The sequence below is a fragment of the Megascapheus bottae genome, chromosome 15 (assembly GCF_031878675.1).
Source record: "Megascapheus bottae isolate mThoBot1 chromosome 15, mThoBot2.hap1, whole genome shotgun sequence".
NCBI lineage: Eukaryota > Metazoa > Chordata > Mammalia > Rodentia > Geomyidae > Megascapheus > Megascapheus bottae.
Genome location: NC_143523.1, coordinates 59,125,777 through 59,153,645, shown reverse-complemented (window position 1 = coordinate 59,153,645; position 27,869 = coordinate 59,125,777). Strand labels below are relative to the sequence as shown.

Sequence of the window (27,869 nt, the reverse complement as noted above, 5' to 3'; positions counted from 1 at the left end):
AGCGCCCGCCCGGACTTCCTGACGTGTGCTGCCGCAAAACGGAAATGGGTTGCTTGACGGCGCGACGCCCGGAAGGTCAGCGTGCGACGGAGGCGGCGGCAACGCGGGCTCTCCCGCGGTCACCGAGGAGCGACGGCCCGGCCCGCGACCGCAGACTGACGGCTTGAAGCAGGCGGCGCGACACCATGGAGGGTGGCGGGGGAAGTGGCAACAAGACCACCGGAGGGCTGGCCAGCTTCTTCGGAGCCAACGGGGCCGGCTACTCGCACGCGGACTTGGCCGGCGTGCCGTGTAAGTACGGGGCCTGCCCTGCCCACGAGTCCCCGCCACCGCGCCGCGCGGCGGCGTCCCCTCGTCTTTCCTGCTGGCACCGTGGAGTTCACCGCCAGTGGGGAGGTTTGTGTATCAGCGCGGCCACTCTTAGGATTGGACGATTCCTGAGGTCGGAGATCCTCGGGAAACTGCTTACCCTGGACTCTGGGAGGAGGCAATGCGTGTTTTCTTAAATTTATATTCGGGGCTCACCTTTTAATCACACTCATTTTTGTGCTTCACCCTGATTTAAGAGAAGAGTCCATTTCTGCCATAATTTACTAGTAAAGTGCCCCTCCCCCAGCTCAAGTCCCAGAGCAAACGATTTAAAACAAAAAAAAAACCCAGAGGCTACAAGTAATTGTTACTTGGGATAGGCGAGGAAACCATCTGGAAGAACTGGGACATGAAGTAAACCTTACTAAAGATGTGAAGAAGAAAATCAGGTAAGGTTAAAGAAAGGGAAGCAGCGCTGTGGCTTAATTGGTAGAGTGATAACCTTGAGCTGAAGTGTTCAGGGGTAGAGCCCCCTGAGTTCAAGCCGCACAACCGACCAAAAGAAAGAAAGAATTAAAGAAAATACAGGAGTTAGGATACAGAGACATGAACGTCCTGCTTATTCTCTCCTCAATCGTGTGTTTATTTCAGATTTTGTGTGATCCAGACAACCTGGATCAAAAGATGATAGTTGATGGTGGAAAAATAGTTGCCTCAGCAAAAAAAAAAAAAAAAATATATATATATATGGTTTTTGAAAGGCCTTGTAATATTTAACTATGTCTTGTATAGTGAAGAACCCGAAGAATGCGGTCATTTCCCTAATTTCCTAGATGTGTAAGAATATATCTTTGCATACGTCTTAAGATTTCTTTTGGATTTCATAGTATAAAGTGACAAAATATTATTACATTAACTTGCTTAAGACTTGAAAGTAAATTGAGGAGCCACATTCCTTAAACTCCTACAATGTGCCAACTATTTATTCTGTGGATGCAGCACTGCTGATGTTTAGAAAAGTGATTTCCTGTGTGCTACCATGTTCAAATGGTAGAGTGCCTGCCTAGCAAGTGCCTCCTGAGGCATACCAGTTTTGTAAAAGACATTATAGTAATAGGTGATATAAAGGAAATAAAATAGCATCACAAGATTGTCATGAGATTCGAAACATTGTAAAATGGGATATGGAAAGCAAAGTTGACATTTGAGCTATGAACTGATACAGTATAGGCTTTTTTTGTTTGTTTTTGTTTTGCCAATCCTGTGGCTTGAACTCAGGCCCTAGACACTGTCCTTGGGCTTTCTCAAGGCTAGCACTCTATCACTTGAGCTGCAGTGCCACTTCGTTTCTATGTATGTGGTACCAGGGAATCAAACCCAATGGTTAATGCATGCTAGGCAAGCACTCTACCACTAGGCCCAGTATAGATTCTTGAGAGGCAAGGTTCCTGAAAGAAAACAATCTGCAAATTTGAGGAACTGCTCTTCAGGCAGGCTTCAAAGTTGCAAGGAAGTTGGAGTGGCAGATAACATTGAAAACAGAGATTCAGGGAACAGAAGCTAGTACAAGCTTTTGCAAGCAAAGGTAAGAAGTTTGGATTTTATTACTAGGGTAATGGGAAGCCATTAGGGCTGATTTCGTTAAGTGATTTTAATTGTGGGTGAACTGAAGGAGCAAGAGAATGTAAATTGTTTAGAAAATTGCTATGTGACTGGATGCTCAGATTATGGTAACAATAGCCATGATATATGTAACAACTGAAAATAGAGTAGAACTTTGAAATGATCAGTCTTAGGCAGTGTAGAAAGACCCAAAAGTTACAGAAGTGTATTATAGCTGGTCACAGTGGCTCATGCCTTTAATCCTAGCTACTCAGGAGGCTGAGATCTTAGGATCAAGGTTTAAAGTCAGCCTGGGCACAAAAGGACCTGAGAATCTTATCTCCAATTAACCCCTAGAAAATGGGAAATGGGGCATGGCTCAAGGGTAGGGCAGTAGCCTTGAGTTGAGCTCAGCGATAGTGCCCAGGATGAGTTCAAGCTCCATGACCCATCAAAAAAAAAAAGTATATTATAAGACATTGGTCGTATACATGTATACAATCCCGATCAAACTCAACTCCTCTGTCATTCTTCCTTCCCCATTCTCCCTTCTTAAAACACTCTGTGCCAGTCCTGAGGCTGGAGTTTAGGGTTTGGCTAAGGCTTTACCAGTTTGAGCCACAGCTCCATTTCCAAATTTATTTTTTGTGATAGATTTCTTAAGAATAATTCAAAGTTGGTTTTAATTTAGCCCTGGTTTGCATTTTCTCTTTCACTAACTCCTAAACTTTTGGTTAAGAAAAAGAAAAAAAAGCCAAACATGAATTTTCTATCTTTCAGTGGTAAGTTGACTTAAAATTTTTGAAAGAACTATGTTGAAATATTAAAGTAAAAAACCATTGGGTTTCTGTTTTTCTCTAGAAGTTAAATGATTTTATGTTGTTTCCATAGTTTCTTGTAAAATGAAAGAAACTTTGTTTCTTTTTGTCCATTTATGTTATTGCTAGTTATCTTGTGAAAGCCCAGGCAACCAGACACCCCGTCTTAAGACTGAGGACTTCCTCCAACAGGCCCCAAACTGATGGAGAGGATTAAAAATTCCCATACTAGGGCCAGGAGCATGACCTAGTGGTAGAGTGTTTGCCCAGAATACATGAAGACCCAGGTTCCATTCCTCGGTGCCACTACTTAGAAAAAGCCAGAAATGGTGCTGTGGCTCAGGGGTAGAGCACTAGCCTTGAGAAAGCCAAAGGACAGTGCTCAGGCACTGAGTTCAAGCTCCAGAACGGCAAAAAAATAATAATAATTTTTTTTTTAAACTCCACACAAGATTTTTATTTTCATTTATTTATTTTAAGAATGATCAGAGTAGGGGCCGGGAATTTGGCCTAGTGGTTAAAGTGCTTGCCTAGCATGCATGAAGACCCAGGTTTGATTCCTCGGTACCACATGCATAGAAAAAAGCCAGAAGTGGTGCTGAGGCTCAAGTGGTAGAGCTCTAGCCTTGAAAAAGTCCAAGGACAGTGCTCAGACCCTGAGCTCATGCCCAGGACTGGCAAAATAAAAAAAGAATGATCAGAGTAAAACAGGCTCTGTTTATTGAGGGTTGTTTTTCAGTAGTAGGAAGGTAACTAGTTTAAGTTTATTATGTATGGCAGTAGAACAGTGAAACCAGTTAAAATTGTTTTAAAAAGGATAGAGGTGTGATGTGGTGGTAAAGCTGATTGGGTACAAGGTAGATATGTCACAGTGAAACATCCCTGGCACAACTAATGTGTGCTAATAATTTTTTAAAGTATCAAAACTTGTGTAATAGATGCTACATTAAATTCTTTATATTGAAATGTAATATTTTGTTTTCTCTCTAGTAACTGGTATGAATCCTCTGTCTCCTTATTTAAATGTGGATCCACGATATCTGGTGCAGGTAAGGTTAAAATTTTATTAGATCAGTGACTTTTTTTTAAAATTTCAAACCTGGAGCTAGCAATTTACCCCTGTGATTACAGCTCCTTGGAGCTAGGGGATCAGCCTAGTCTGAAAAGTCTGTTAGACTTCATCTCCAAAATATACCAGCAAAATATGAGGGCTAGAAGTCTGATTCAAAAGGTAGATAGAGACTTTTATGTCCAATTAACCACTCCAAAACAGAAAGTATGGCTGTGGCTCGAAATGGTAGAGTGCTAACTAGCCTTGAGCATAAAAGCTTAGGGACATCACCCAGGCCCTGAGTTCAAGCCCCACAACTGAGTGCTTTTTCTGTCCAAGGCTATCACTTAAGCCACAGTGCAATGTGTGGCCCTTTCTGAGTTCTTTTTTTTTTTTTTTTTTTTTTTTTTTTTTTTTTGCCAGTCCTGGGCTTGAGCTCAGGGCCTGAGCACTGGCCTTGGACTTTCTCAAGGCTAGAGCTCTACCACTTGAGCCTCAGCACCACTTCCGGCTTTTTTCTATGTATGTGGCACCGAGGAATCGAACCCGGGTCTTCATGCATGCTAGGCAAGCACTTTAACCACTAGGCCAAACTCCCGGCCCCCGGAGTTCTTTTTTAAAGATGCAGGTCTCACAGATTTGATTGCCCAGCTTGACTTCGAATCACGATCCCTAGATCTCAGCCTCCTGAGTAGCTAGAATTACAGGCATGAGCCACCAGCACCTAGCTCTGATAAAGGATTTTTATCTGTTAGTAGTTTTTTGTTGTTGTTGTTTTGTTCTTTTGGGTTTTTTTTCTTGATTTCTTTAATATAGTCGCCATATTACATGATATGCTATTAGATTCCTTCTGAATAGCTAATCTACAACCCTTTTAGTATACCAGTTGGCCTCCTGGTTGACAGAACTTTTGTTATCACCCAAGCACTGGTAGCACTTTTAAGAACAGTAAACAAATTCATATGCTTAGACTACAAGCAAGGGGTAGGGGCATTCATAATCTAAAATGGATTAATACACGCATTCAATTACATTTTTAAGGAGTTTGGACTAGTGGTAGAGTGCTTAACTAGCATGCACGAAGACCTGGGTTCAATTCCTCGGTACCATATACCTAGAAAAAGCCAGAAATGGTGTTGTGGCTCAAGTGATAGAGTTCTACTCTTGAGAAAGTCCAAGGACAGTGCTCAGACCCTGAGTTCAAGCCCAGGACTGGCAAAAAAAAAAAAAAAAAAAAAGTAGAATTTCCTCCCAAGGAAGCTGTGAGCTTCTCAAGAGTCAGGCATTGTGTTCTTTTATTTTTAATCTGGGTTTTGAGCTCAGGCCTCTGCATTTGCTAGGCAGGCACTATCATTTAAGCCATGTCTCTAGTCCTTTTTGCTTTCATTAATGTTCTAATAGGCTCTTGCTTTTGCTGAGACTGGCCTGAACTATAATCTGTTTATGCATCCTGAATAGCTGGAATGACAAGCACATATCACCACATCTAGCTTTTTATTCACTGAGATAAGGTCCACTTTTTGCCCAGGCTGGCATCAAACCATTATCCTGATCTGAGTCACTCTACAAAACTAATAATATGGATAAAAGGACAGTCCAACTACAACATATGCATGGGTCTAAGAATATTTATTCATGAAAATATATAAATGTTTGGTGCCACTTTATACCCACCAGGATTAGTATACTCAACACAAGAGTAGCAAGTATTGGTGAAGATATGGAGAAATTAGGACAGTGCTTGTGGGAATATAAATTGATACAGCTGCTTTGGAAAGAGTCTGGCACTTCCTCAAAATGTTAAAAATAGTTATGACCTGATAGTAGTACCCTTAAATAAACACCCAAGGGAGTCAAAAAACATTTGGCTGGGATCTGGTGGCTCATGTTTATAATGATAACCACTCAAGAGCTGAGATATAAGGAAAGAAATTCCATGACAATCTTATTTCCAGTTCACTGCCACAAGCTGGGTGTGAGCTCTGGCTCAAGTGGTAGAGCTCCAGCCTTGAGGAAAAAAGTAAAGGATAGTTCCCAGGCCTCAAGTTCAAGCCTCAGAACCAGCACAGAAAGTAAGTTAAATAAGTAACTAAAAACATCTTCATACAAGTTGTACATGAATGTTGGTAGCATTATTCATGATAGCCAAAAAGCAGAAGCAAACTAAATATCAACAGCTCATGAATGGATGAACAAAATGTGACATATCTAGGATCCCACAATGAAAAAAGAATTACTGATATATGTGTCAACATGGATAAACCTGGAAAACTTGCTGAATTATATATCTTGTCACATGACAAGATACATGATTTCACTTAGTTTAGTAGTTGTGTGAGGTGGGGAAGGATAGGAGGTGACAACTCATGACTTCAGGGTTCTTTTTGTAGTGATGAAAATGCTCTGAAATCAGTTGTGGTCTTTATTATATAGCTTCCAATATACTAAATCATTGGCTTGCATGTTAAATAATGTACATGAGTTAGGCTATTAGTAACTTATGCATGTCTGCATACGTTCATGTAGGCATTCATTCATTGAGTTTAGGTGCTGGTAGCTCACATCTGTAGTTATAGCTACTCAGAAGGCAGGATCAGAATCTCAGTTTGAAGCCAGCCTGGGAAGAAATACTGAAACTCTTTATTTCCAATTAACCACCAAAAAGCCAGAAATATAGGTGTAGTTCAAGTGATAGAGCACCAATGTTGAGTGGAAAACGCCATCAAGAACATGAGGCACCTGAGTTCAAGACCCAGTACTGGTGCATGTGTGCACAGTATTTAATAAGATACAGCTTCTGTAAGTTCCAGCCTAGCTGATTTATTTATTTTGTTTTTCTTTTTTTAGAGTAAAAGAGCTTGTTTGGGTTAAGTTTCATATAAATCAAGTTGATGTTTAGGAATCTACTGTTTCCTTTTTGTTTTTCTTTTTTGCACTAAATAACTTTTAACACTGAATACCCATTAATTTAAAAGTAACCCCTGAATTCTCTATTCAGAAATAAAATGTGAATTCCTGTTTCATGAAATAGGAATTCCATTGTAATACTAGAGGAACTTAAGAATTGGAAAAAGTCCTAGGCGCAGTGGCTCACACCTGTAATCCTACCTCCTCAGGAGGCTGAGATTTGAGGATAGTGATTCAAAACCAGCCCAGAAACTAAAGAATGGGAGACTCTTATCTCCAGTTAATCACTAGAAAATGGGAAGTGGAGCTGTGGCTCCAGGAATAGGGCAGTAGCCTAGAGCTGAAGAGCATAGGACAACACCTTGGCCCAGAGATCAAGCCCCAAGACCAAAAAAAAAGAAAAAGAAAAAGAATTGAAAAAGTTTTCTAACCTGTATTTGCTATTGAAGTATTTGGTCTTAATACATAATAACACAGTGTTAATGAATAGTTGCTAAGGAATTAAAGTTTTCTCATCCCAGGATAATATAACTATCTGTGGATACATTTACTTTTCATTTTGCCTTTTTTTAGAGTTGTGCTTTCTAAATTTGCTTGTACTGTTGCTTCAAATTTATCATTAGAGCAGGTTTCCTGCACTCTATAAGATTAACATTATGAAAGAAAGTTCTGAGAAGAAGCCCTTGTAAGACTTTAAATGATTTTATTTCACTTACAGATGTTTCTATGATATAGTTTTAGTCTTGATTCCATAAGGTAGTTTAGGATTTTAATTTATTGAAAAACTACTTTGAATAGTTAGAAAATTCAGGGCTATGGGGACTCACACCAATAAATCCTAGTTTACTCAGGAAGCTGAGACTGGAAAGCTGGTGATTCAAACCCAGCCCACACCCACACACACAAAAAAATCACAATGTCTTCTCATTAAAGAGCTGGCCTCAATAGTGTGTGCCTGTTGTCTTAGCTATAGGGGAAGTCCAACATAGACAGATGGTGCCCAGGCACATGCCCTGGCAGGGAATGGTAGCATATCACAAAAACAACCATGAAATTTAGGATAGAAGGTGTGGCTAAGGAGGAATGTACCTGCCTAGGAAGTGAGAGGATTGTAATTCAAACCCAATACTGCCAAAACATAAGAGTAGTAATTGAACCGTTTAAAAATTTAGGCAGCTAGGGTAAAAGGTACCAAGACATGTGAAAGGGTATCAATGTATGTGAATTAATGCACCTTCTATATGGCAAATATCATGTAACCCTTTTATTAATTACAATAAAAAATGAAAAAAAAATTTAGGCAGCTAGGGCAGAAAGATCAAAAGCTTGTAGTCAACCTGGGCAAAACTTTGTCTCAAATTAAAAAAAAAAAGAAAAGAAAAAACTGGGCGTGGTGGCTCATACAGGTCCATAATAGATCCTAGCCACTCAAGAGGCTGAGATCTGAGGATCTTAGTTCAAAGCCATCCGAGGCACGAAAGTCTCCCAGTCTCTTATCTCCAATTAACCAGGAGAAAAGCACTGTGGCTTAAGGGATAAGGTGAAGAACTCAAGGACAGCATCCAGGCCCAAAGTTCAAGCCTCATGACTGACAAAAAAAAGAAAGGAAGGTTGGAAGGTTGGGGAAGGAGGGAAAAGAAAAGAGAAAAGGAAGGGGAGAGATCAGGCTTTGTTCCTCAAGCATATAGTCCCCAGCTACTTAAGAATTGGAGATCTGGAGGATTGGGGATTAGAGGCCAGCCTAGGCAAAAAGTTCAAAAGACTCCATCTCAACCAATGACTGCACTCAGCTGAAGGAGGTTGAGACATGAAGAGGAAGATTCATTTTAGTAGCCCTGGCTTGGAGTGAAATCCAAAATAACACCAAAAGGGCTGGCAAAGTAGCTCAAGGGAAAACAGTACCTGCCTAGCAAGTCCAAAGCCATGAGTTCAAGGGAAAGGGAAGGAGTTTGGCTGATTTTTTTTCATATATTTTTTATTGTAATTGATAGAAGGGTTACATTATATTCACCAGATAGAAGATACATTACTTCACAAACATTGACATCCTTTTTCATGTCTTAGTCCCCATTTCCCTCCCACTGGCTGATGGTTTTAAGAATACTTTTTACATTTTGTAAGTGTCTTGAACATTTAGCTTGGCTTTTATTGCTATCCCTTAGGACACAGATGAGTTTATTTTACCTACCGGAGCCAATAAAACTCGGGGCAGATTTGAACTAGCCTTCTTTACTATTGGAGGATGTTGCATGACAGGTGGGTATAATTTTTTTCAGTGTCCTTATCCAGATAGTTGATGGTGCTTAAAATGAAAATCTGAATATTGGTTTGAGGTGTCTTTTGCAAAAAAATAGTAATTTTAAAAGTCAATATTTACTCTTTTATTAAATAAGAATGAAATTTATTCAGAAATACAGCTTCTTTGTAAGATAAATCTATATTATTCGGATGAATTGTTATAATTTGCTAGGGGCTGCATTCGGGGCAGTGAATGGTCTTCGGCTAGGATTGAAGGAAACGCAGAACATGGCCTGGTCCAAACCAAGAAACGTACAGTAAGTTTTCTATAATTCTCTGGTGAAAGAATCCTTGAACACTAATCTCTGTTTTGTTAGTATGATGGGTGTGATTTAAGGTATACAGTTTAGAGAACTGATACACTTTCTTTTTTCCTTTCTTTGGGGTTTTAGGTGTTTTTAAAATAAAAGGAACCAAGAAATCAGATTACTGAATCTGAGTACCAAAAAGGAGTGGTTTTCTAGTAAATGTCCCTCAGTCAGCTGGTGCTATCCTGACCTAGGTTCTCAGCTACATCTGTTGCATCCTCCAAGCCTGTATGATATGCTTTCCAAGAGGCTGAATTTCTGAGAGAGAATCTGGATTGTTCAGGGGCTGGCAGAGCTAGAGGACTAGGTGATGACAAAGAAGAATGGCTGGGTCTGTCATGTTTTCCTGAACTTCTTGACTTCATTTTCTAATTCTGAAGTGAGCCACAAAAGCTTCAGATAAAAAAACCCTTAACTTTAGAGACCATTCTAAAAGAAGATAAATGACCTTTCTCAGGATTTGAAGTTTTGCAATGAAGTTCTAAAAGTACAGTTAAGAATCAGAAAGTGAATGGAAACAACAGGATTTTTTCTTTGTTTTGTTTTTGTTTTTTATCTTGTTTGTTCATCTGCCTTTGAGAGGGAAAAGAAAAGGAAGACAGAAATAGAGACAAAGAGTAAACAAATGAAGTTGCAGTACTATGAACTATGCAACTTATGGATGGGGACAAGAGGGAAAAATTGGAAGAAAGCATGGGAAAGGGTGACATGGTCCAAAAAGGAATAGATCCTTTACCTGACCTTTATGGTAACAATTTTTTTTTAATTCTTGTAAAACAATTAGAAAGTGGAAAACTGGGAGAGAATGATAAAAAGGGGTCATACTGGTGATACACATATAATTGACGTGTTGAATTGAAACCTCTTTGTATGACTACCTAAAGATAAGAAAGGTTTTGCTGGCATGATTTTGTTTTAGGACAGTGAAGTCTGTCTTCCTGTACAGATTGTTCAACCACTAGGTGGCAGCAGGTGTGCTAGAATTAATAGGAAATTTGAAAATTTGTGTTACTAACACAGATCACTTACAGTTATGATTATATTTTTAACAGTTGTCCTTTGTTCCAGCAATTCTGTTTTTTACTTTTTGTATTAGAAATGTAATATCTTTACAAGAGTAGACAAAGTAGTTATGAATGCCTATGAACCATAACTTACCTTCGAAAACAGAGAGCTGGACAGGGAATGTGGCCTAGTGGTAGAGTGCTTGCCTCACATGTATGAAGCCCTGGGTTTGATTTCCTCAGTATCATATACACAGAAAAAGCCAGAAGTGGTGCTGTGGCTCAAGTAGCCTTGAGCAAAAAAACGTATCCAAGGACAGTGCCTGGGCCCTGAGTTCAAGCCCCAGGACTGGGGGAAAGAAAATGCCAGCCATGACTAGTATGTTCCTTCTCTCCTATGATACTTTGAAACTCAACATTTTTGTTTTATACAGCATAATTAGCATACTGTGTAAATAATTAATATGGAACGTGTAAATATGTGATGAATTTGCACATGGAAAGTCTCTTAGAAAAACCTTTGTGTGAGTCCCATGACTGACAAAAAAAAAAGAAGAAGAAAAAAAAGAAAAGAAAACCTTGTAGGGGCCAGGAGTATAGCCTAGTGGTAGAGCGATTGCCTCACATGCACAAAACCTTGAGTTTGTTTCCTTGGTACTACATATGCAGAAAAGGCCAGAAGTGGTTCTGTGGCTCAAGAGGTAGAGTGCTAGTCTTGAGAAAGCTCAAGGACAGTGCCCACCCCCTGAGTTCAAGACCTAGAACAGAAAGAAAATGCAGTACTAGGGCTTGAACTCAGGGCCTTATACTCTTGCATAGCTTTTTTGTAAAAGACTGGTACTTCCAAAACTTTTCGTTTTTAATTTTTTGTTGTTATTATAAAAGTGATATACAAAGTGATGACAGTAACATAAGTCAGTAGAGTAAATTTCTTTTTGACGTCACCTAAGATTTCATTTGTTTTCTTTTTTTGTGTGTGTGTGGATCATGGGACTTGAACTCTGGGCCTGGGTGTTGTCCCTGAGCTCTTTAGTTCAAGGCTACTCCCCTACCTTCGCCACGGCCCCATTTCCTGTTTTCTGGTGATTAATTGGCGATAAGATTTTAATGCCTGGGCTGGCTTTGAACCCTGATCCTCAGATCTTAATCCCCTGAGTAACTAGGATTACAGGCATGAGCCACCACACCCTGCCAAGACTTCATTTCTTAAAATTAAAAATGGACATGTAGTCATTTTGATCTCCCTAGGTAAAGGCAATGTTTAACAGTAGAAATGGAATAGGATGTAGAGACAGGAAGACATAAGTGACCTCAAAAATCCTAGTGTCATAACTTAGTGTCTTGTTGAGTAAACAGGTAAGGACCAAATAAATGAAGGCCTATAGCCTATCAAGTTATAAAGAATTTTACTAGTTTGTAGTGCTTCCGGTCCTGAGGCTTAAACTGGGCCTGGGCTCTGGCCCTGAGCTTCATAAGCACTCTACCACTAGAGCTACAGCACCACTTTCTGCCCTTCTGAATAGTTTATTGGAAATAAGAGTCTTATAGAATTTCCTGTCCTAACTGGTTTTGAACCATGATCCTTAGATTTCAGCCTCCTGAGTAGCTAAGATAACAGGCATGAGCTACCGGTGCCTGGTTTATATGGCATAATTAATTGGAAAATATCCCATAGATATTATACTTTGTATGTGTGCTTTTTCAGTGAGGGTATAGAACTTGAATTTTTTATTCTCTTGCCTCAGCCTTTTGAAAGCTGGAGTTACAGGCATGTACCACCACATTCACATGACATTATTGTTTCTTTTAAACATTTTAAAAACAAACACATTTTTCTCACGTTAGAACTTAGGTTATGGGTTCACTTAATCTTTGTAATTACACTTTTGTCATTTCCAGCAGTAGTCAGCTGTCCGGACAGAACCATTCCTGTGATGGTGTTACACTGCTGGGAGAGCAATGTCTTGTCTTCTTTATCCAATTGCCTGTGTCATTGTTCTAGTGACCCATGGCACTGGTGCATGCAGACCTGTGCTTCCTTGAGAGTGTGCTAAGCATTCGCTTTAGGTGCTTAGTTATAGTCTGGAAGCAGACACAACTTTCTCCATGCGTTCTAGTTAGATAGCTGTCCTCTCTGTTCAACTCTAATGGAACTGCTTTGTATTCTATACTTTGTTATTATTTACTCTGACTACTAAATAACATTCCCTCTCCAAGAGATATTGTTTCTTCCAGTTACAACTTTAGATTTTACATATATTACTATCTTTGTAAAATGTATTCAGGCTGTTATTCAGAGTGTCTATCTGATGTATTTAATAAAGAAACTTTCTTCAGTCATTGAATATGTTATTCTAATCCTCATTTTTATAGGATAAAAAAATCATCCTTATAGAAATCCAAGTAGGCATTAGGATGTATCTACAAATAGAAAAAAAAAAACTTTGGGGCTTGAATCTAGTCATTTTAAAAAGCTATTGAGTTGTTTTCGATTAATTTTAAAAAATGGTTCTAAATACCAATTCTTTTCTTTCTTCCCTGGTAGGATTTTGAATATGGTAACTAGGCAAGGAGCACTTTGGGCTAATACTTTAGGTTCTCTGGGTAAGTAGAAATCTTATTTGATAAATGATTAGGCAAAGAAAGAATATACAAATGTGAATAATTTGGTCTACCAACATTCTGGTTCTAAGGTATGGAACAACTCAGTTTAAGTCCATTCTAGGGGCTGGGAGTATGGCCTACTGGTGGAGTGCTTGCCTAGCATGCATGAAAGCCCCACTTTTGATTCCTTGGTACCACATACATAGAAAAAGCCAGAAGTAGTGCTATGGCTCAAGTGATAGAGCGCTAGCCTTGAGGAAAAAGCCCAAGGACAGACCCTGAGTTCAAGCTCCAGGACTAGCCAAAAAAAAAATCCATTCTGGTGAGTATATAGGTAGCATTTCGATCATGAACTAATGAAGTAATCTCAGTGCCACTTCCTTCTGAATATCATTTCTGAATGTTTTAAATCCTTTTAACACTGACTTCTGTCCAAGCAAGAAACCAAATAAAATCATGCTTTCACTGAAATCCAGTTAGTCTAGATCCAAGACAAAGGGCTGTGAATGTTAGGAAAGGCTCAAAGTCCTATAGTGAGACGTGCTAGATTTGTTCTATTTTCCTAACAGCCTATTCATCAGTTAGTTTACCTGTGTAGATTTCAAGGACCTAATTGCTAGCATAGGATCCTTTGTAGATAAAAACATTCACATATCTAGACAAGGAGTAATTTAGTGGTGCTTAGCCAGACCCAGTGCTTTCATCAGTTCATGAATAATTGGTTGTTTTGATTGTTAATGACTGTACAATAGGTCTGCCTATGGCACGTATACTCTTTTTTTTTGGCCAGTCCTGGGGCTTGAACTCAGGGCCTGAGAACTGTCCTTGTTCTTTCTCAAGGCTAGAGCTCTATCACTTGAACCACAGCACCACTTCCAGCTTTTTCTATGTATATGGTACCAAGGAATCAAACCTGGGTCTTTGTGCATGCAAGGCAAGCACTTTGCCACTAGGCCAAACTCCCAGCCTGGCACATATACTCTTATTTCCAGGCTTTCTGTGCTCTATAAACATAATAAATGTCAGGAAAACTTTTTCATTTATAGCAGATTGAATAGGGGAAATTTAGGCGACTCTTTAAAAAGAAAATCCTCTTTTTCACTAGGATCCTAGCCTTGTTTTGGAAGCCATGCATTTTCATACCATAAAGCCAGGATTGCATTTTGGTTTCTGCTACACAGCTGTTTTCCATATGGTACACACATACACACACCTTGTGTACTTTTTCCTTTTTTTTTTTTTTTTTTTCTCAATAGTTTGCCAATCCAGAAGCTTGAACTCCGGGCCTGCTCACACTGTCTTTGGGCTTTTTCTTCAAGGCTAGTACTCTGCAACTTGAGCCACTGCACCACTTCCAGCTTTTCTATGTATGTGGTACTGAGGAATTGAACCCAGGGCTTTGTGTATACTAGGCAATTACTCTACCACTAAGCCAAACTTCCAGCCCTCCTCTGTGCCTTTTTAATAATTTCCATACCTAGCATATGTAGCAGTCCTAACCTAACTAGAATTTTCTTAGTTTTGACCTTGTGAGTTCCACATTCTAGGGAACCTCAGGGTTTGGATAGCTCATCACCCCATCGTTACTGTGTATATTTCCAGTGTAATGTTCTGCTTGTGCTCACTCAGATAACTAAGGAGCTTTCATAGAAATTTAAAAACATCTGTACAAAGGTGTTTTGGTTTTTTTAGTTGGTCCTGCAGCTTGAATTTTGGACCTGGGTGCTGTCCCTGAGCTCTTCAGCTCAAGGCTAGCTGCTCTACCACATTGAGCCACAGTGCCACTTTCAGTTTTCTGGTAGTCATTTGGAGATAAGAGTCTCACAACTTATGTGCCCAGACTGGCTTTGAGCCACAATCTTTGATCCTGAGTAACTGGTCCTAAGTAACTAGGACTATAGGCATGAGCCACCGGCACCCAGCTACAGAGGATTTTTAGGGCTAAACTTAATCAAAACTTGGAGAATCAAGTAAAGATATGATTTTGAAGAGATAAAAATATGATTTCAGGCTGGCCCGGTGGTTCACGCCTGTAATCCTAGCTACACAGGAGGCTGAGATTTGAGGATCTCAGTTCAAAGCCAGCCCGGGCACTAAAGAATGTTAACCACTAGATCCACAAAAGGAAGGGAAGGGGAGGGGAGAGGGAGGGGGAAGGAGAAGGGGAAGGGGAAGGAAAGGAAGAAAAAAATTGGTTTCATGAATTGGTGCCTGATAGGAACCTATAAAATACAGATGAAAGGATTATTTGAGTGAAAAATGATCATTGTTGTTAGGACAAATCAAATTTTGCATTCTTTTAATTATATTCTGATAAAATAAATATATGATCATTTAATTCAAAGAACAAATGTTGGCGTAACTGAAATTTTTAAATATTTTAAAGACTAATTACTATTAGAGTAATAGCAGAAATAGCTACTCTTGATATTCTGAATCTTTGCAAACATTTTTTTGAGTAGCTAGTTGGATTCATTATGGTATGCCTGCTTTTCCAAATTTTTAGCCAATATAGCCCTACCTAGCATTTTATTAAGTGACTAGCATTTGGTTTTATGGAAATTTTTTTTCTACATTAATCCCATGTGATGTAAATGTTCTTGTTCATTTTATTTGTTGCCAGTTTTTGCTATTTAAGAAACAATTATGCAGTAGTTGCCTTGTAACTGTCCAGGTTAATTTGAATATAATTACCATGCTGACTTTTGTGATTGATCTCCTATATTTTCTTTTAGCTTTGCTCTATAGTGCATTTGGTGTTATTATTGAGAAGTCACGAGGAGCAGAAGATGACCTGAACACAGTAGCAGCTGGAACCTTGACAGGCATGTTGTACAAATGTACAGGTAGGTACTATTTCTATTGAATGTAAAGCTGAAGTATATGTACTATTGTAATCTTGTGGTTATTTGGGGAGGGGAGGGTTATGGGAATTTTTTTAGGTATTTTTTGAATGGGTTATTTTGGGGGAAGGGGAAGGGGATTATTTGTTTGCTTTTTGAGGGGTTGTATTTATTTTGAGACAAGGACTTGCTAGGTAGCCTAGGCCAGCCTTAGCATTCTAATATAGTTCACACTGGCCTCCAACCTAGTCTTCCAAGTACTGAAAGTATGCTATTTTGCCCTGCTGTTTTGTTTTTTAGTTGTAGCAAACTAAAATGTAGGGTAAATTTTAATATCTTTTGCCGTACTATTTTTCAAAAGTTCCCATTGTTGTACGACTAATCTCTAAAACCTTTTCATCTTTATTTCTATGTTCATTAAGAAACTCAGTTGCTCATTGTTTCCGCCCCCTCAACTTCTGGCAATCCTGAATTTTCTATCTCTAAATTTGCCTACTTTAGATACCTCGTACTGTGGGAACCATTCATTATTTGTCTTTTTGGTACTTGTTCCTCCATATGTAGAATGTTCAGAATATCCTTTCTTGAAGGCTAGGTCATATTCTTTTGGGGAGAAATTGAGGAACTAGGGATGGAACTCAGGACCTTGCACTTACTCTGCTACTTGAGCCACATACTAGCTGATTCTGTTTTAGTTACTTTCATATATTATCTTGTGTTTTTGTCTGGGGTCAGTCTCAGACTATGATCCTTCTACCTCCAAATATCTGGAATTGCAAACATAAACCACACGTCCATCCAGCTTGTCTTTCCTTTGGGCTGGCCTTCAGATTCTTCCCATTCCATGTCTGTTTATCAAGTAGTGATAGAATAGTTGCTTCTTGGGCAAGGAGCATGGCCTGCCTAGTGGTAGATTGCTTGCCTAGCTTACACAAAAATCTGAGTTCCATTCCTCGGTGCCACATACACAGAAAAAGCAGAAGTGGTGCTGTGGCTCATATGGTAGAGCACTAGCCTTGAGAAAGCTCAAAGACAGTGTCCAGACCCTGAGTTCAAGCCCCAGTACTGGTCCAAAAAACAAAACAAAAAACTACATGACAAAAACAGTGTCAAAGCCCCATTTTAGTACATATTGTACCCATGAGAATCTTACTCTATCAGAAGGTGAATGTTTTACTATCAAGGATAAGATGATGCTCTTCTGTTTAAGTATTTACTAGTTTAAAAGTGAATGTCCAAATAATATTCATTTATTGTTGCATGTGAGTATGAGTGGATGTGTGTCTGTGTCTGCATGTTTTCCCTGTACATGTACTGAGAACTGAAGCCACGTGTCTTGCTCACTTCTTATAATTTTCATTCAACATAAGTGAGTATGATTTTCATTGTAAGTCTATCTAGTCTTAAAATTTTTAAAGAGTTCAGTGATGGACTCTTTTGCAATCATCATCTTCATATTAGTTAATTCCCTGTTCCCAAAGAAGTTGGCGTTCTTCACTCTTGACCTTAATGTTTTGTTTCATTTCGAGTCTTTTGTTTTCTTTTTCCATTCTTAAATCAGGACTTGAACTTAGTGTCTGCCACTTTTTCTCGATGGTAAAGCCACAGCTAGTGAGAGAAAGTGGCATATACTGAATTCAAGTCCTGTCACATTGTTTCTTGATTATTATTATTTGGGGGTGGGGGTTCTCTTCAGCTCAAGGCTATCACCCTACCCTTGAGCCAAACCCCACTTCCCATTTTCTAGAGGTTTATTGGAAAAAGAGTCTCTTTTGTGCCCGGGATGGCTTTGAACGGTGATCCTCAGATCTTAGCCTCCTGAGTAGCTGGGATGACAGACGTGAGCCACCATGCCTGGCTGATTATTATTATTTTTTAATATTAGATATTTCCTATTTACTTCTCATCAAGAAAACTATTATGTCTTGTTAGAACTGTACAAAATGTACTTGATAGAAGAAAGGAAATTTCTCACTTTTTACATAGTATCTTATTGACAGTCTGTAAAGAGAATGAAATAAAAGTCGCCTTTATTTGGAGTCACACTACAATGACTCCAAAATGCATTTTTATCATTATGTCAAATTACCTCTAGGATGGGAAGATCAGAAAATTAAGAAAAGAAGAAAGGGTAACAATAACTGACATAGGCCTGAGAGATGAGCTAAATTTCACTTGTTTATTTGATACTCTTGAGGAATATGTGAGAGAAAAGTCTCTAAGAGGAAAGTTTAGCTTTGAAGCACAGGAGGCTAGGGTGAAACGTGAAAGGCACTTTGTCACCAGAGGTTTTAGGACATGACACACTGGAGTCATCCTTCTTGATTTACAGCAGATAGAGAAGGCAGTTTGGAGGTGGAAGTCTAAAGTCAAGATGGACAAGGAAAAGTACTGTTAGAGAAGTTAGGGTTTGTTATGGACCTCAGCCTGGCAAAGGCAGGTATGCTGGTGAAGTGAAGAGATGGTGAGGGGAAAGATGGGTCAGAGGTTTGGTGGATCACTGGAAGGTTATTTGCATGTCTTTATTTCTTCATCTCTTTCTGTTTCATTCTATAAGGTTTCTCTGTTCTTCTCTTTTCCTCCCTACCCTCTGTCTTTGCTTTTGTGGAAGCAGAGTCCATGACTTTGAACTATACAATATCCAGGCATCCTGGGCTTCCTCATTACTGCTATACATGTCCCTTACAGACACTTTCAGGCAAACTCAGCTGTTGCTTTTAACTCCACATAGTACAATGTCTTTTTAGAACTTCTTTTTTTTTTACTGTTTTGGTTTTTTTTTTTCCCCAGTTATCACAGTCATTTGGGCTGTTGCAGTTCTGTGGTAAGCTAAATGTCTGTGGGGATCTTATGCAAGTTTTAGTAGGTTCGTGAACAAGTCTCTTAGAAGTTATAATGGGTACTTATAGGATTATTAGACTAAGGGGAAATCCTGCTACTTAGTAGCAGATAAGAACTGGTCAGAAGTCGAAGTAATCCCTGTTTTTTAGAGTGGCCTGATATACCCTCTTTTGTAGGATGTGCTCCCTTGCCAGGTTCTTCTTCCCATCCTTTATCTCACCCTTTAGGCCCTTTGGTACTTGCTGTTTTTTTCTTAGAATGCTCTTTCCAGGCATGTACCTCACATGCTACCTCATCTATCTGTCTCTATTGAGCTAACAACTTCCTGAGGCCTCCTAGAAATACCACAGTATGTAAGATTTTATACTGTACAGTAAATTCCTAAGGGTCGGGTTATTTGAGAAAGCAATACACACAAAACATTAATAACTATTGAAAAATATGCCTTCAGAGTATACACTGGATTTTTATGCCACTTGTTGAAAAATACAGTCATATTTTGCCTGACTTCTTACAAGATTGAGGAACCACTATTGTTTAGTGGTCATTACCTCTTAAGTCCTTTGGATCTTTTCTCCTGGTTTATTGAAACATTTTATTTGTAGGGTAATCATCTCTTATTTAGAATATGTTACATGAAACTGCTTACTGGGAAAATAGAGTAACAGGATAAAGGAGTCATTAGAACATGCTTAAGAATGTGAAGTTATTCTGAAGGCCTGCCCTTAAGGTTTTCTATTTTTTGGCAGTAATAGGATTTGAACTAATGGCCTAAGGCTTGCTAGGCTAATGTATTACTTGAGCCATACCTCCAGCCCTGTTTTTCACCAGGTATTTTTGAGATTAGGGTCTTATTTCCCACCTAGAGTTGCTTAAGAGCCAACATCACCTACTTGTAGGCTTCCCATTGTTGCCAGGATCACAGGTACACAGTGTGTAATGGTTCTCTTAATGGAGATAGTCTTATGTATTAGTTTACTTAGGTTAGCCTGATACTTTGATTCTTCCCATCTCAGCCTCCTTTGTAAGACAATAACAGGCTAACATGAAGTTTTGGGAGGTCTTGGAGGGGTTTTTTGGTCTGTCATAGGGCCTGAACTTGGTCTGGGTGCTGTCTTTTTGTTCTTTTGGTCAAGGCTAGTGAGTGCTACCACTTTGAGCCACAGTACCAATTGTGGTTTTCTGGTGCTTAAGTGGAGATTAGAGTTGTGGACTTTACTGGTCAGCCTGGCTTTGGACCATGATCCTCAGATCTCAGCCTCCTGCATTGCTAGTAGTAGTAAGGCATGAGCCATCAGCACCTCTCTTTAACATGAAGTTTTGATGGTGATAAAATAATATGACTTTTTAATATTTGACAATTGTTTAGAAAATCAATTCATATGTTCTTTTACTTTGCTTTTATAAACTTCTATAAAAATGTGGGCTTATAGACTCAAAGGAACATAGGCTTAATGGTTTCCCTCATTTGTCATAATCAGTAGAAACCTTGGGCTCTCCTACAAGAAATTTACAATAGAGCAAAACCTAGATTCATAAGGCCATATAGGATGATGCTAAATGAAAGAACCTCCAAAATACAGAAACAAAAGCCATGTATTGAGTGATTATTGTCCTTAATGTACTATGTTATCTCTCATCTCTTTTGCTGTCCCTTGGTTACCTCATATTGTTACAGCATTTTACCTTGTTATATGATATATTGTATATATGTTTAGCTGGTCATTTGAAATAGGATAGGGAAGGGAGGAAAACAAGATGAGAGGCTATGGTGGGGGGAGGGATATAGGACCAAAACATGAGAAAGGGTATCAATATTTGTGAAGTAATGCACTTTCTATCTGGTGAATATAATGTAACTCTTCTATTAATTGCAATAAAAATTATATGAACAAAAAGAATACTATATTAGGACTAGAAAAAAAAATGTGGGCTTAACTGGTTAGGACATGGGTGTTAAAGAAGAATCATTGTAATTTTTTACACCTGAGATTTTGTTTTCTGAAAACATTTGATTAGGCTACTCCAAGCAAAATTATAACTGTTCTTATTGAGGTAGAAGCTGGTCATTACTGAATGGATTCTTTCTTGTATGTCACAAAGAATCTAGTAAGTGCTACTTCACACCCTCTGAAAAATCCATAGTTCACTAAAGAAACATAGGCCTGGATTAAAGTCATATAAAATGAACTGAATTCCTTTAACCTAGTCCCCTTCAGTCTGACAGCTGCCCATTTCTTATGTCTTTTTCATTTTTCCTTATTATCTCTCCACTGCCTCCCCATGTTAGTCTTTCATTCTAAGCTATTTCCTCCCCTGTAGGGCTTGAACTCTGGGCCTGATCGGTGTCCCCAACTTCTTCAGCTCAGGGCTAGCGCCCTACCCCTTGAGCCAGAGCACCACTTCCGGTTTTCTATTGGTTAATTAGGTAAGTCTCATGGACTTGGTGCCCAGGCTGGCTTTGAACCGGGATCCTCAGATCTCAGCCTCCTGAGTAATTAGGATTCCAGCTGTGAGCTACCACACCCAGCTTTACTTCCTTTTTTTCTGTCTTTTTAAAGTTCTTTTTTGAGGAATACATTGGAGATTAGAATTATTGTCAGCAGTGATTTGCCATTTCCCAAAAAAATTCTTTCCAGAATTCCTAAGTGTAAATTTATAATCCTTGAATCTGGAATTTGAAGATGTTATTTGTATACCTACCACGCCGAATTTATTCCTGTGTTGTTTTTTTCTTAAGTTTTATTTTAACGACAAATTGATTAAAAAGACACTGGTCACCCTTGATTTCAGTGTATTGAGCGTTCAGCCATACTGTGAACTGATGTTGAGATTCTGGGTCAGCTGGTTACTTCCCTCCTTTATTCTACAAGTGCAGTGAGAATTGAAATGTTTGTCACTTAACATAAATTTTCTTTTTTGTCATTTTTGTTGAAAGTTACGTGTAAATTCCATTCATTCTTACATTAGGGTGGCCAGAATGCAGGAAATGCCACAGTAGTCCTGACACTTATATAAAAAAATAGGCTGTGAGCTGGGTCTGCCCTGAGCTTCCCTACCTTCTAAGAAGGAATTAACCTCTTACTCAGCTCCAGCATTTACCTCCATGCATTGGCTTGGTGACTGTCATAAAAAAAGAAGCCACAATCTCAGATTTTCTTATGGAGTCTGCTGTAACTCAAATATGAATTTAATGTTTTGAAAGATAGTTTGGACCACGAAATCGCTTACTGGCTGAGTATCATCCTGTGCTATCTGTTAAAGGTTTCAGTTTGCTTTACAAAAGCTCAGGACGGCTCCCAGGCCCAGAGTTTAAGCCCCAGAATTAACCAAAAAAACCACATGCGGTGATCTCAGGAGGCTGAGATCTTAGGATTGCAGTTCATATCCAGCCTAGACACTAAAGACTGTAAGGTTATTATCTCCAGTTAACCACTAGAAAACCAGAAGTGGCACTGTGGCTCAGGGGTAGGGTGTTAGCCCTGAGGTGAAGAGCTCAAGGACAGTGCCCAGTTCCAGAATCCAAGCCCCAGGACCAACAAACAACAACAACAAAAAAAACCTCCCAAGTGCAGTCCATTTTCAACATAGAAAAGGACTTATTCTCAAGCATTTCCAAAAAAACTTGCATTTTTATAATTGAGACTTTTTACATCTGTGGAGTAAAATATCGCCTGAAATTTGTGGTCAGTGAATTACCAAACAAAAACCACCTCAGTAAATCAGGTTTCTAGTACATAATAAAGCAATCTAACAATAAAGAAGCATAAATATAGAACATATGTAGTAAGCAATTGTGATTGGAATTTTCGAGTATCTAACAAACTAAAGGTCATCTTAATGCTGGATTCATCTTTTAAGGGTGGTAATGCTCTTTGAGTGCTCACAGAAAGCCTAGACTTGACCCTTAGGCCTTGGATACTTCCCCTGAGCATAATGATATGGTAGTAAATGCTTATTGTTGGAAGTATAATTCTAACTCCTGCTAACTCCTTTTCTGTCTTCTAGGAGAACTCGATATTTGAACTTTGATCTTTACTAGGCCATTTTAATCCAACTCATAGGTCTTTGATTTGACTGTTTTTCAACTTCTAAGTGAAATAATCCAGTCACAAAACTGCAAAGACTATGTGATTTTACTTAAGTGAAGTACTAAGAGCAGTCAGACATGTAAAAGTATATATAATGATTGCTAGGTAATGAGAAGTTAAGTGTTCAACAGATACAGGATTTAGGCTTTGTGAACAGCCAGAAATGGTATTCAGTAGCTGAGGATGTGGCTTAGTGGTAGAATGCTTACCTCGCATGCAAGAAAGCCCTGGTTTCAATTCCTCAGTACCACATACACAGAAAATCCCAGAAGTGGAGCTGTGGCTCAAGTGGTAGACCACTAGCCTTGCGCAGAAGTAGCTCAAGGACAGTTTCCAGGCCCTGAGTTCAAGCCCCAGGGCTGGCAAAAAAAAAAAAAAAAGTTACCTCCAGCAGTTGACTAACATTTGTAATAAAGGTACTATCTACCTAATAACCTTTGACCTCAAAGCCTGAAACATTTACTGTTTGTACTGTTTAAGAAAGATTTGCTGGGCTGGGAGTTTAGCCTAGTGGTAGAGTGCTTGCCTAGCATGCATGAAGACCCAGGCTCAATTTGTCAGTACCACATACATAGAAAAAAGCCAGAAATGGTGCTGTGGCTCAAGTGGTAGAGCTCTAGCCTTGAGAAAGCCCAAGGACAGTGCCCAGGCCCTGATTTCAAGGCCTAGGATTGGCCAAAAAAAATAAAGAGAAAGAAAGATAGATTTGCTTATCTCCAGAAATTGTCACTCTGAGTAAAGACTGTCATTAGTTCATATTTACTTTGGTCTTCATTTTCTCATACTTGGAAAAGATAAGGTAATGCTTGTTCTGTTTGGAAAAGTTGTGTAAGGATCGAAGATAGAGGTAAAACTAAACATACATCTTGTTTTGCTTCATAGAGATTGACCATTGGCCTTATTTACTTTGTGTTCAAAGCAAGTATATTTGCTAATCGACTTCCTCTGCTTAATAGGACAGAGTTGTTTCTTTACAGAAAACCTAAAGCAAGTCTTTAAGCTTTTCTAGTAAATTGACAGTTGGGGAATCCTGGAAAAAGATAACACTTAAAACCTGGCTGTGTGTGGTAAAAGGGTACTATGGGTTAAGGGTTAGCGATATGTTCAGTGAATCAGGTACTGCATGTGCTCGCTGTCTCCTTGCTGGAGTTAACTCTTTTCTAACCTTTAAAAGGAAGTAACTAACTTCATTGACTTGAAAGGAGCTTTTATTTTTGTTAAAAAATAGAAAGCTTTCTGGGAAATCAGTTATTTGCAGGGGACAGTGTATACCAGTAAACCTTAGAACTAGTCTGATTTCTCCCACAGAAACTCTGTTCTTAAGGAAACTCAAAGCAATGTCCACTGTAAGAAATGGTTTCCAGCTCTTTTAATATTAGTGGACAGGGCTTGAGGTATGTTCCAGTGATAGAGCCTTCCTAACAATGCGAGTCCTTGAGTTCAAACCTCAGTACTGCAAAAAATAAAAACAAAAACAAGCTAGTGGGCATTCTTTTTGTTTAGGGGGGAAGGGGTATTGGTCATAGGACTTAGAACTTGTCCCAAATACTGTACCTGAGCTCTTTTGCTCAAGGCTAGTGCTCCACTTCCAGATTGTGAGTGATTAGAGATAAGAGTCTCATGGAACTTTTTCTGCCTGGTTTGGCTGTGATCTTCAGATCTCAGGGTCTCAGCTAGGATTTACAGGTGTGAGCCATTGGTGCCAAGCCAATCTTCATTTTTATTTAATTTTTTAGTAGTCACTGCTGAGGTAAAATGAGAGGCTTCGTACATTCCAGGCAACTCTTCTACCACTGGGCTACAATGTCAGCCCAAATGGCTTCAAGTTCTTTGGGGCTGTAGAGATCTAGAAGTTCATATGAAGTTGAATGTTTGTCAGAAAATGTCCACAAGAGAGTGTTGAGTTTTCAGTTTTCTGCCTGTCATTTTTCTAACAGCAGTGAGGGTATCTTGGCCTTGGTTTTGTAAATTCAGTGTAAAATTTAGAGTAATTTACAGTAGTACATTTTGCTGCCTGATTTAGAGAACTTTTAATACATCCAAAATTTAGGTCTACCTGATACTTTTAGCATTTCTTCTTCCATTCCTCTATTTATTCCACCTTAGGATTTTGGTATAAGTATCAGTTTCAGTCCTACAGCTCTTTTTAAACATACTAGTCCAAGACAACATTTAACCTTACTAAAGTGAAATTTCTTTTCCTTCCTTCCTTTCCTTTCTTTTTCTTTTTTTTTTTCTTTGCTTATTTATTTTTTGCCAGTCCTGGGCTTGGGCTCAGGGTCTGAGCACTGTCCTTGGGTTTTCTGAAGGCTAGAGCTCTACCACTTGAACCATAGCACCGCTTTTGGCTTTTTTCTATGTATGTGGTATCGAGGAATCAAACCCAGGTCTTGGTGCATGCTAGGTAAGCACTTTACAACTAGGCCAAACTCCCGGCCCCTGAAATGTTAAGTTAACCTGGTGAGTAAGATTTTTAAAAATTCACAAGCACATTAAATAAGCTTCACATTCAACTACTGTGTGTTAGTCGCCAAGGTGACAAATGGATGTTTACTTTGATTTGTGGGACTTTGTCATAATGTTTTGATCCCCCACCTACACTGTTGATGTCTGCAGTTGAGTCTGTTTAAGGGAGATAATTGCAACAGGATTAGGGATGGGACTCAAATGGTAGAGTGCCTGCCTAATTAGTGTACAACTAGCTCTAAGTTTAATCCCCCATACTGCTGAAAGAAAAAACAAGAAGAAGAGAAAAAGAGGGACAGAGAGAAGGAAAATTAGGGAGAGATAGTAGTGGCATTTCACAAGAGGAAACTAGAAGCAAGTCAACTATCAGAAGTCTTCAGACCGGAGATTCTTGCCAGGGAGTGGCCCTTTAATGTATCAGCTGAAGCCATCTGGTGGACACTAATTGCAGAAACGTTTTGAAGTGTTTTAACACAGCAAGTCACTGAATTTCTCAGAACTGGTTGGCATGATTCCCAGAGGTAACCACCATAACTCTACCTCCCTTTTTGTCTTCCGAACACTCAACTTCAACAAGTGCTCTGTAGACTCAGTATAGGGTTCCTGAAGTTTCCTGTCCCTTCTTGTTTATGGAGCTATAGGAGAGTCTTCCATTTTTTAAGGTTGCTTTGAGAAGCTTTTTTCCTGTGGAGTTTCTTAGATTTTTCTTTACCACATAAAGAGAAACTAAGACTAACAGGTTAGCCATTGAGGCATTTTGTGTTAGGATATTTCTATAAAGCTTCTTTTCCCACTTGAAAGTTGTTGACAGCAATAATTAAAAGTTCATTCTTGTTCTTTTTCCCCCAAGGAGTATGATGATGACCAGTGCCTCATTAGTGTGGGAGACTAGCAGGAATGAGGGTGTTTCATCAGCACCTGATTAGAGCCATCTTATCACTACTTCTTGAGTCAACGATAATATGATGTGGAGAATCTGTACGGAGTCCAAAGGCTGATAAGACAGCTTCCACACTGGCTGTTTACCTTGCTTACTGCCTTAAATTCATTGCTATGAATTTAGTGGGTTTATTATAGAATGTAATATGATTGTCAAGAAAATGAGGATTGAAGACCTGATTGAGTTGGTAGAGTGCTAGCTAATGAGTGAAAAAGCATTAAGTACCAAACTCGAATCCCATTCTCAGACCAAGGGGAAAAAAAAATGACTAACCTGGTTAAATAAAACAATGTCTTATCCATTATAGCTGTAGTTACAAGTTAGATGAGTGGAAATTACATTAATTCTAATTCTTATAGTTATGAATTGAAGTTTAAGGTTGGGGTAATAGATGAAGTTCAAGAGCCTTCTTGTACAAGTAGTTCAGGGAATTTATCTTCTGGACTTTAGTTTGTTTTAAATGAGATACATATTTTTATCCAAAATGTGTCTATTGGGACAGTTTCCCATCTTGGTTCATGGTGCTTTTAGTGCTACTTCTTTCTGTAAGTCTCACTTTTCCTCCCATAGACTGAGGACACCAAACTACTATATATATATGGGTAAAACACTATAGAGATTTTGTGGCATCTTGGGCATTTCACATGCTCTGCACCAGGTGCTACTTGCATTTCTTCCTCTCTCTGGGAGGGGGATGAAGGAGACGCTTTGCAAGAGGCATTTTCTAAACTTGTTGCTGGGACACTATGTGCTATAAACCTGTTGTAGTCATTGTTGGCTCACATCTGTAATCCTAGCTACTCAGGATGCTGAGCTCTAAGGAATGTGATTCAAAGCCAGCCTGGGTCAGGAAGTCCATGACTCTTGACTTCCAATCAACTACCAGAAATGGCATTATGGCGCAACATGGTAGAGCAAAAGAGCTCATGGACAAAAGCACAGGCCCAAGCCCCACGACAAAAAGAAAAGCTGTTTTCTTTTTCTTCTCTCCTAGGTGGCCTTCGAGGGGTAGCACGAGGTGGACTGGCAGGACTAACACTAACCAGCCTCTATGCACTGTATAACAACTGGGAGCACATGAAAGGTTCCTTGCTCCAACAGTCACTCTGAAGATGTTTGCCACTTCATCAATGGAAGACACTTCAGTAGTCTCTCAGATTAATTAATAAGTCAGTCTGGAGTTAGTTGCCCTCTTCTACCTACAACTACTTTGAGAAATTGGAGGTTGTGATTTGCTGTGGTGAAGATCATGAATACGGATGGTGGACCAGGACCAGGACCGAGACCGATACTCCTTTCCCTTAGTGAGTTGAAGCCAAAACCCTTTGGTGGCTCACTGAGTAATGTGGTTCTCTCTTAGAGATGATCTTGGACCTGTCTTCCTATCCTCTGAACTGGAAAACCACTCCCAGAATTCAGGTCCTGCTTACTATCAATATTTTACCATCAAGTGTGTTTAATGATCTGAACTGTAATGCTGCCCGTGTTCCAAATAAAGGGTGAGAATAGAACCAAAGTCCTAACTCCAATCTAAACACAGTTGGTATCTCTTTAAAAAATCTTCCTAGGTATAAGGTGAAAATAAAAAGTTACTCTTGGCTTATTTTTTTCTTGTCTAAACCAGCTCAGAAAAAATATAGTTTCCATGCTCAAACTGAATGGAAGGGTTAATGCTGACATTAACAGCTAGGGGTAGAGTAGTAGAGCTCACTAAACAACCTCAAGGTATTTCAGGTTAATCATTATGGGAATGTGCTAAAACTTTCCTGAGTCAAGTTTTGTCATCT

At 39.2% G+C, this 27,869-nt stretch overlaps 1 protein-coding gene and 1 non-coding gene across 3 annotated transcripts; both read left to right on the top strand.

Moving 5' to 3' along the window:
* Window positions 1–67: 67 nt before the first annotated feature.
* Window positions 68–27,685, top strand: LOC150054468 (mitochondrial import inner membrane translocase subunit Tim23). 2 transcript variants are annotated; one of them, XM_090346813.1, is made up of 7 exons: window positions 68–291; window positions 3,720–3,778; window positions 8,850–8,943; window positions 9,158–9,242; window positions 12,843–12,901; window positions 15,637–15,747; window positions 27,077–27,685. In XM_090346813.1, exons 1-7 carry the CDS (start codon window positions 186–188, stop codon window positions 27,190–27,192), a joined length of 630 nt encoding a protein of 209 aa, XP_090202939.1. In that variant the 5' UTR covers window positions 68–185; the 3' UTR covers window positions 27,193–27,685. The 2 variants fall into 2 exon arrangements, with proteins under 2 accessions (XP_090202939.1, XP_090202940.1); XM_090346814.1 differs by lacking the exon at window positions 68–291 and adding an exon at window positions 342–758.
* Window positions 12,192–12,394, top strand: LOC150054469 (small nucleolar RNA SNORA74). The gene has a single exon (XR_016537939.1). It is a non-coding gene; the product is annotated as a small nucleolar RNA SNORA74 (small nucleolar RNA).
* Window positions 27,686–27,869: the final 184 nt, after the last annotated feature.